This window comes from Phocoena phocoena, chromosome 13 (assembly GCF_963924675.1).
Source record: "Phocoena phocoena chromosome 13, mPhoPho1.1, whole genome shotgun sequence".
NCBI classification, from domain to species: domain Eukaryota; kingdom Metazoa; phylum Chordata; class Mammalia; order Artiodactyla; family Phocoenidae; genus Phocoena; species Phocoena phocoena.
The window spans coordinates 84154342-84164494 of NC_089231.1; the positions used below are offsets into that span (position 1 = coordinate 84154342).

Here is a 10153-nt window from a genome sequence, read left to right on the forward strand (position 1 = left end):
GTGTCTGGAAACCATAAGCACAATTTAGGTTGGGTTCTAGGGGAACCATGAACATATTTTAGATGGGACTGAAATGAATAAAAAATTCTCCAAGACGTATGATTTTAAGTCCTTAGTCGATAAAATTTCATAAAAAAACAATTCAGTTTTGGCCTGGCTCATTGAGGGGCCAAGAGGCTGCTCCCAGCATCAGCTGTTCGCCGGCAGGAAAGGGCCCGGCGGTTACAGATAGAGCTTGATGAGTTCGTCGCTGACTGCTGAGGGCGTCAGCACCCCCAGGTCTGTAAACAGCAGTGTGATTAAGGAAGGGGAGGTGTAGTCGACCCACGGGTGCTCCTCTTTGAGATCCTGTTCAGTCTGTGTGGACTTCAGAGTATCTGCCTTGTACTGAGGAGACAGGAAGCATACGTTAGTCTGCCCCATGTGCTCAGGGCTCTGAACTGGAGAGGCCTTGGCCTGAGCAATTAGTGTGCTCCTGCCTCAGAGTGCTCTCTGGAAACGGGGGGAGGCCAGCTGTGCGGCACACTGGCGAGGGGGACGAGTGTGGCTTGGGTGAGCAGATCATTAAAGAAAAACTTAAGCCATGTGTCCCCTCACTGGTGTGCTGGATTAACTCCTCCAGACCTCTCAAGACAACCATTTAGAGCATTTATAGAGTGCTTACTAAGTGCCAGGCATGTGCTAAGTTCTTCCCATGGATTATCTCAGAATTGTCATAACCCTTGTACAGATAACTGAAGTTCACAGAGCTTACAATGAAAGGACTTGCCCAAGGTCACATGGTTAGTAAGTAGTGGAGATGGCAAGTGAGCCCAGACAGCTGAGCCAAAACTTCGACTATTACCAGTTTCCCCTGCCTCCTTGGCCTGTATCTAGTGCTTAATTGAATGAGAGACAAAGACTTAAATTCTGGGGACAAATTAGGCTGTTCAACAGCCACCAACTTACCTTTGTATCCTGAGTACTGGAAAAAATAGTGGGAAGTGAGTAACTTAATGGAACATTCTTAGCACTGCGTTTTTCTTCAAAGGTTTCAGTTTAGACTCAAATACCCCTTCAAATATGTAAAACTCTTGCCTTAAACTTATCTGGGACATCTTGCTGGTTTAGTGGGAAGAGCCGTACAAACTTGAAACTTTCTGCAACAACATAAAAAGGCTTGTTCTGTGCTTTGGCACACACGGCCATCTGGTTGGTTCCAATCTGGGAAGTCAGAGAAAAGCGGAGAAGGGTGAGATCTTATGGCATATCTGAAGTGGAAGCAACAGAAAGTATGTGAGTGAACGTAATATATGTACTTCTGGCTTTGGAATTACAGAAGACCTTTAAAAAAGAAAACACGTTTCTCCAAAGATATACAAATGGTCAACAGACAAATGAAAAGATATTCAAGATTCTTAGTCATGAGAGAAACACAAGTCAAAACCACAATGGGATACCGCTTCACATCTACTAGGGTGGCTATAGTTAAATAAACAAGTGTTGGCAAGGATGTAGAGAAATTTGGAATCCTTGTACGTTGCTGGTAGGAACGTAAAATGCTGTAGCTACTATGGGAAACAGTTCGGCAGTTCCTCAAAAAGCTAAACACAGAAATACCATATGACCCAGCAATTCCACTCTTAGGTATATACCTCAAAGAATTGAAAACAGGAACTCAAATAGGTAATCGTACACCCGTGTTCCCAGCAGCATTAGTTACAATAGTCAAAGGATAGAAACAAGTATCCATCAACAGATGAATGGATAAACAAATGTGATGTGGTACATTATGCAGCCATAAAGAGGAATGAAGCACTGACACATGCTACAATATAGATGAGCTTTGCAAACATCATGCTAAGTGAAATAAGCCAAACTCAAAAGGACAGATACTGTATGATTCCACTTATATAAGGTACCTAGAATAGGCAAAAATCATGGAAGGAGAAAGATTAGGGGATGGGGAGAGGAAAATGGGGAGTTTTGCTTAATGGTGACAGTTTGGGGTGATGTAAAAGTTTTGAAGACAGACAATGGTGATGGCCACACAACAATGTGAGTGTAATGAATCCCACTGAACTGTACACTTAAGAATGATTAAAATGGCAAATTTTTATGTTATATATTACCACATACAACAAACTATCGTGAAATCTTTCCATGTTAAACAACAGATAAATTTGAAACATTATACTGATGTCAAATATGCTCCAGTAAAAAGAAGAACCAACCAAAAACTCAATTCCAGTTAAAGCATGTTTTGAAAATATATAAATTACATTCTCCTAATTTACACAAATCAGTCTCCAAAGCAGGAAGAAATCTGAACAAAATTTGACCGCTGCAATGGCTCATGGGAACTGGGAAGCCATTGGCTGCAGTGGTGGAGTCTTGAAGCTAAGCAGGGTTAGAGGAACGAATCGTTAACAATACAGAGCTAGCTGGATGTCTGAGGTCAGTGATGTAGCTCCACGCCCTGAGCAAGGGCCTGTGGAGAACTGATGCTCCTACCTTGTTAATGATTCCTCCGTTTTCAACAACTCCTTCAGCACCAACAATGACAAGGTCCACTTTCTCCATGATGTAGCTAAGGAAATTAAAAACAATTTTTTAATGCTCCCTTGTCTTTGCTCTTCTTAGTAGCAACATCGCCTGCAAAGATTAATACTCCATTTTCACCAAGGTAAGTTCCTCTCATAACTGTCTTCCAAAGAGCACTGAACTCATGAGACAACCGCTGGCACCGTTACCGGTTCTGCTACAGGGGCACCAAGACCTGTTTTGGTCACGACACCACAATAAGACATGTAACTCATCCTGCCACCCAGTAATGTACATGCATACGTGTGTAGCTGAAGCAAGGATTTCATGACCCGGCATTTATCCTTACTATATGTGGCACATTCTATTTTCCTTTCTACGTTAATACAAACAAAATTTAAAGACCTGATGTGATCTGAAGTTGGAAAAAATGTTATGTAATTCAAGAATCTTGCAGGTAGGCTGAAGGCCAATCTACCTTTTGAAATGAGCAATTAGGGACTTCCCTGGTGGTCCAGTGGTAAAGAATCCACCTTACAATGTGGGGGACGTGGGTTTGATCCCTGGTCGGGGAACTAGGATCCCACATGTCGCGGGGCAACTAAGCCCGTGCGCCACAACTACTGAGCCCGTGCACCTCAACTAGAGAGAAGCCCGTGTGCCGCAACAAAAGATCCCACGTGCTGCAACTGAGACCTGACGCAGCCAGAACTAAATAAATAATAAATCTTAAAAGAAAATAAAATGAGCAATTAGTAGAATTCTTTAAAATGTTTACTCTTACACACATTCCTAACTTCCTTAATCATCTCCTTATGTGTTTCCTTTCCAAGGGATTTTTACTCCTGTTTTCTCTTGGGAGGCACGCTGCCAATCCATGGAGCATGTCACCTGGGCTTTAGGAGTGAAGTTGCACAGGTGAGACGAAGAATCCCAGAGTGCCACTGAGGGCAGCCCGTGTCTTCAGATGAAGAGGGAGCACTGGTCACATGTGCTGACCTGACCTCTGCACCTTGCTCTTAAAATGCACTATGATACCGCCATGTAAATGACTCCCCCTCTCCCTGACATCCTATAGCCCTGTCTGTACACTATCAAGGCCTTATAATGAGCTTGCTGGTTTAGCCCAGCTATCAGTTAAGAGGCAGGACGCTGCCCAGTCCAGTTTTATGAACGAGACTCAAACCTTCCAACTGGAAGTGCTGTTCCAAGCCACCCCTGGGAGTGGGCGAGGAAGAGTAATTGTGGCGGGGGAAGCCAGGCACTTACCCAACAGCGGCATCCAGTACGACGGTGACGGGGACACTGAGGTGGCAGAGGGCTTTGGCCATTTTCTTACTGAAAGCGACAGTTTGAGAACATTAGAAAAAAGTCCAGGAAAGTCTCATAGTGGTGTATGGTGAGTCACTTAATTTGGACAATGATAAATCACTTTAGCTGGAAACTCAGTTCACATTAATGGATTAAGGGGCACATCCTGAGACTTTGGACTAAGGAAACAAGAATTTGGGTCCTTTAGAAGGAAGTATTTGTTTTAGGAGAACTACGCTCTTGGGGATACAAAAAGATATGTAAATTCAGAAAAAAAGGGTTTTTCTTTTACTATGTTCTGGCTAGATATGAGGTGAATTATCTATTCCTTGATAAAAATCTTTCAATTGCTGTTCCTCTGACTTAAGTACTAACTAAAACCCCTAGATCCTGTACTGTGACCTACTTCAAATTCACGGTGATTTTTCTTCCAGGGGCAGGAATGGGCACTGTCAAAGGCAATGCTGACTGATTGGCAAATCAGGGGCCTATTCTGGCTCCTCTTACAATGGATTCTAATCCTCAGTTCGCTCTTTAAAAGGACTGCTGGGCTCATAACCAAATGGAAGGATACTTGCCCTGATAAGTCAGGCTGTGACTCTGTAATGTACACACTGAAACGCTTCTTGGCCACCACGGCTGCTTCCAAGACTCTCAGGACCACTCTGGAGTAGGCGTGAGTTAATATTCTCTGTGGGCACAGAAAGCTCTGTCAAAAGGGCAAGCTTCTGGCGATCACCCATACTCTATGACCCTCTGATGCGTGTTCCTGGTACCCTAAAGCTTCTCCATATGCTTTCTCACAAATCAGCTGTAATCAGAAAGGAGATCCTTGATAGTACACTGACTTTAAGCCCATATACAAGCTGAAAAAGTTTTCTGCCAGAGGAATATATTATGGGTCTCCTCTTCCCGTAGCAAGCGCAGAAGTGACATCTCCACGTGGTGTTACTCAGATACAAAAGCCTTTATATCTGAAGGCTCTGTTAGGTTCCTTTGGGTTGGCTTCCCTAATTCTAAGACATGGTTCGCACTCTTGGGCATACAGGCACCAGGCAGGTAGCATAAAGGAATGCAAGGGGCCGGTTGGGGCCAGCAGCAGAGTAGAAAGGCTGAGCTCCAGCTGTTGTCATGTGGGCCCACTGTGGTCAGATCATCTGGTTTTTCTAGAGGCGCTGAAAATCCAATATTTCAATGTTAGCTAACTAATTTTTAAAAACTTATAAACGCTGTTTGGGGTAAACACAACCCATCTGTGGACTGGATACAATTTGCAGATACTTAGATATAATCTCCGCTCTGGGGAACAGAGTGCAGACGACAGTGTAAGCAAGGAGGAGGGACGTAGCTCCCTAGCTCCTTTCTGGGCCTCGCCCAAGAGCTTGTTAGAAATGTAGGTTCTCAGGCCCCACCCTTGTCCGACTGAATCAGAATCTTCATTTAAAAGATCCCCAGGTGGTTCATCTGCATTTTCAAATTTAAGCAGCTGTGCTGGAAATTTAGCCAAAATAGCACTGATGCGGGTGGTTATTACACATTCAACTCCACTAGAGCAAATGAATCCTGCAGCGAGTCTGTCCGAAGGAGAAGGCCTCGGCGAGAGGCAGTCACAGGCTTGCCTCCACTTGGCCCCAAGATGGCTTTGTTTGCAGCTGGCTTGTGTACAAGTTCCACTCGCATCTATTACGTCATTTATTTAATAACATACTCCAAAAAAAAAAAAAGACTTCAAAAATTGGGAAAGGGGTACTAAACAGTGGACAAGAGTCCAGATGCAAGTGAATACTTTTATGGTCTATGGAGGCTTAGATGGCAGAAAGGAGGCGTGCTGCCGGGAGAGATGTCATAAAAGTTTTACGACCCCTTTGCTGGGAGACTGACTTGATGTGCAGCTCCCGTCTTTCCTCACTCGGCTTATAAACACTTGGTGGTATCTCTGCAAGAGCGTTTGGAATGAAGATGAAAAAATCTCAATCCAGTGCTAACATTCAGCAGGAAGACGGTCAGTATGAACCAATGACAAGAGCTGTGTTAATTTAATTCAGATTAATTTAGTACATATCCAGTAATAAAAAATACTTTTTTTAGTAAGACACCTTATCAAATCAAGAATCATCCATGCTGTCCAGGGTTTTTCTCTGCCTGTTTAAAATGACAACCACCTATGATAATAATATCTACATTTAGACAGTGCTTACTATGTGCCGGGCATAGTGCAGAGTCCTTACACATACCATCTCATTAATCCTCACAACACCCCTATGAGGTAGGTGCTGTTATTACCCTTATTTAACAGATGAGAAAACTGCAGCACAGAGAGGTTAAGTAACTTGTCCAAGGTTACACAGCAAGTAAGTGGCAGAGGCAGGATTTTAGCCCAGGAGTCTAACTCCAAAGTCCTTGCTCCCAATCACCACACATGATCAAGATCTACTCACCGCCCCATCTTTGATGAAAGTATGGCACAGATCTGCAATTTTATTTCTCGACAGTGATGTTCTCCTGAGAAAAATCTCTCCCCGCTCAATCATGATCTTTTTACATTTGGAGTAATCCTAGGAAGAAAAGAGCAAAATGAGGTGAAGGGGAGGATCCAGATAAAGCTGAGAATATTTGTGGCCAAACAGAGAAACGGAGAGGTAACCGAGGAGGGCAGGGGCTTACGGAGTATTCCAGGGAGGTAAGGCTAATGAAGCGCAGGAAGAGCTCCCCGCCCGAGGACACGGCCACAGAAGAGTCCACGCCACACAGGGTTTCTATGGCACTGGTGAGATTCGCTCTCAGGCCTTGGAGTGTCTCCCCTGGAATGATCACACGAGGAATGTGACGTTCATTTTTGACCCTTGATGGGTCTGTGATTCACTTACTCATTCAACCAGTGTTTACTGGGTGCAGGCTGTATGCCAGGCGCTGTTCTAGATTGTAGAGATACATCAGTGAACGTGACAGACAGGGTCCCAGCTGACGGAACTCCCTTTCTAGTGGGAGAGGCAGACAGTAAACAAGCACACAAAGAAATCAACAAGTTAATTACAGACTGAAATGAGGACAGAAAAAAGCAGAATGATGAGAAAGGTGGAGCTACTTTAGACAGAGTTAACAAGGGTGGTCTCTTGGAGTGCAGGCCTAAGCAGAGACCTGAGTAAGAAAGGATCCAGCCGAGTAAAGATCCAGTGGGAAAAGTCTCAGATGCAGACTATAAACGCAAAGGTCCCAAGAAGGGAATAAACTTGGTATGAGAAACAAAGAGAGGCCAGAGTGAAGCACAGCTCAGTGAGGGATAGCATAGAAGGAAATTAAGTAGCAGTGACAGAAGAGGTCTGCGGGGTGGGGTAGGTAAGGCTTAGGTGTTTGGATTTTTTTTTTTTAATACTTATTTATTTGGCTGCCCCGGGTCTTTAGTTGTGGCATATGAACTCTTAGTTGCAGCTTGTGGGATCTAGTTCTCTGACCAGGGATCCAACCCGTGCCCCCTGCATTGGGAGTGCAGTCTTAGCCACTGGACCACAGGGAAGTCCCAGGTGTTTGGATGCTATTGTAAGTGCAATGGGAAGATGCTGGAGGTTGCCTTAGAGACATGCATCTCTAGGCCAGCGCTTCAGATTAAAGAACACTTTGTTGGGCTTCCCTGGTGGCCCAGTGGTTGAGAGTCTGCCTGCCGATGCAGGGGACACGGGTTCGTGCCCCGGTCCGGGAAGATCCCACATGCCGTGGCGCGGTTGGGCCTGTGGGCCGTGGCCGCTGGGCCTGCGCGTCTGGAGCCTGTGCTCTGCGGCGGGAGGGGCTGCAGCGGTGAGAGGCCCCTGTACCGCAAACAAACAAAACACAAAACAAAACAAAACAGAAGAACGCTTTATTATTTTTATTGTTATTATTTTGTTTATACCCAGATGCTTATATTTAGGATGTCTGAATTAGTAGTAATCACGATGACATTAAAACCAGAATTTATACTGGAACATTCTCTACAGCAACTGCAAAGAAACTGTCACAAGACAGAAGCTCAATAAATCCTTGTAAAGCTCAACTATTGCTATAATTTAAGCTTCAAAGTTAACCTGGTATAATATGGTCATTCTTTTTTTTTTTTAATTTTTTTTTCTTTTATTTCTAATTGTTTCTTGAATTCTATCACTACATTTCTGTTTTTCTAAATCTGATTTATATTATGTCTCATGTCTTGTACCATTTAAAAAAAATTTAGCTCATTGTGAAATAGCATGTTTTTTTTTTTTTTTTTCTGGTTGTTGCTCTTTTTTGGGGGGTTTATTTATTTATTTATTTACGTTTTGGTGTGATTTCATTGTCTGCAGGGATGTTATTCTCATTCTGTCTTCCTTACAGTAACTTTAATGGGGTTTGGACATAATCATTTCATTTTTAAGTGAAATGAGTTTTCCTGATCTTTTAGAAAATGACTTCGTTCAGTTGTCTTTTCTAACCCCACAGAGCTCCCTCTTCCATTGTTTTATGTAGTGTTAAAAAATACAGTAGCTTGCTTTCTGAGATTTCTTGGTTCTGTTCTCCTCCCCAAATCTTTTCTGGACTTTCTCTTTCTTTCTCTTCCTTTTCTTTTCATTACCCCAACCTTCTGCAATGTTGATTCCACTCCCCACTATTCAGTGGGGACCCTGGCAGGATCTATGCTGGTCTAGCCCCTTCAGTCCATCTGGGTGGCTCCCTGCACTCACCTGCTATTGTAGTGAGTAGAACCACAGCATCCTCCCAATTTCAGCTGCTACTCTCAAAGTGAGACGGTGCACCTCAGATTGGGACTTGAACCCACATGCCGGGACTCAAACCCAGCCAAAACGCACCGTCTTCCAACTGAGATCACACACCTGGCTTCAGGACTTAATGAAGCTCAGGTTCTTGATGTCTCATCACAGAAAGAATTCAGTGAGAGACGAAGTGATGGATACGAAGTGGATTTATTTAGAGAGAAACACACTCCACAGACAGAGCGTGGGCCATCTCAGAAGGTGAGAAAGGCCAATAAGGTCATTCCTGATTCAAAGTATATTTCATTGAAAGGAGACCCATTCAATGATAACTTGAGGGCTCTCTTCACATTAAAAGGACAGAAAAAGAGGGAGGAGCTGAGTTTGGGGCTGCATTACCTTATGTAGGCACACATCCGTCTCTCACTTGCTACACTTCTAACAGTTATGAGCAGACTTTCCTAACACCTGGAGTGATGGAGGATGACCGTCCTTACCTTTATCTCTCCTCAAGTACTCCAGCAAAGTCCGGATGGCAGCTACTGCTGAGGCCATGTCAGGATCTTCTTTCATCTGAGACTTAAAGTATTCAATTAACTCTGGGAAGGGAGAAAAAAGTGATTCATCAAATTCATTTAGCAGGATAGACGACCAGAGAGCTTATCAATGACTGTTGACTTTAAAAAGCAAACTAATTTAAAAAATATTTTCTTTGCAGGGTGTTTGGCTTCAGGGGCACCATAAATGTTGACGGGAATAGATATGACATCACTCTACTATTTGCAAACTCTTTCTCTCTCATTTTGCAAAAGCTAGCCATGTACAATGGCATAAAATTTAAGCCCCATCAAAAGGTAGTGAAAGGTCATTCTCCCCCTTATCCTAGACCCCAAGTCCGGAAAGAATCCCAGAGTCATCTCCTTACCGATTTCTCCTGCACCCTCCAGTCTATGCCAAGTCAAGCGTATTCACCTACATACATATGTACATGTATGTGATGCAGAGGTCCACCCTGCTCTTATTTCTTTTTTTACATGAAAGGTACTGTATACACATTAGTTTGCCCTTGCTCTACACTTAATAAAACACCTTGATAACCACATTAGACAAGCAAATCAAATACGCCTTTCTTTTAATTCTAGTACCAGATCCAACAGGGCAGGGAGTCTTACTCGTACTTCACATAAGAGGAAATCAAGACTGCGAAGACCTGCACATGCGTCCGAAATCTCACTTTTTTGGACGGCACTGGAAAGCGTGGGGAGAAGGGGTGTCCGGGGATACCCCCAGGACCCATTCCCTGGATACAGGAGCAGCGAGTGGTTTTAGCTGTGACTAGAGGAACCACATCCAGCCAAACAGCCTGAGCTTGGAAAGTGACCTCTCCCGGAGCCCAGTCTGGGCGTGCGAGGTGGAGGGATCCCTGCGCGGCTCCGCTTTAGGCCCAGCAGGCCCGTCGCGCCCCAATTTACCCTTGTCGTCCATGGTGCCCTCTGGACCGCGGGGCCCGAGGGGCCCAGAGCCGCTCGCGCCACTTGGATGGGCCCAGCGACCGCGCGGGCTCCGAATCACAGTGACCGAGAGCGTACAGCACGGCT

General features: G+C 44.3%; 1 protein-coding gene across 1 annotated transcript; it reads right to left on the reverse strand.

Moving 5' to 3' along the window:
- Positions 1-222: 222 nt before the first annotated feature.
- Positions 223-10040, reverse strand: EIF2B1 (eukaryotic translation initiation factor 2B subunit alpha). The gene is made up of 9 exons (XM_065890424.1): positions 10028-10040; positions 9053-9154; positions 6499-6635; positions 6273-6389; positions 4409-4525; positions 3793-3857; positions 2494-2569; positions 1078-1203; positions 223-387 (listed from the first exon to the last, which is right to left on the reverse strand). Exons 1-9 carry the CDS (start codon positions 10038-10040, stop codon positions 223-225), a joined length of 918 nt encoding a protein of 305 aa, XP_065746496.1.
- Between the last annotated feature and the right edge of the window lie 113 nt (positions 10041-10153).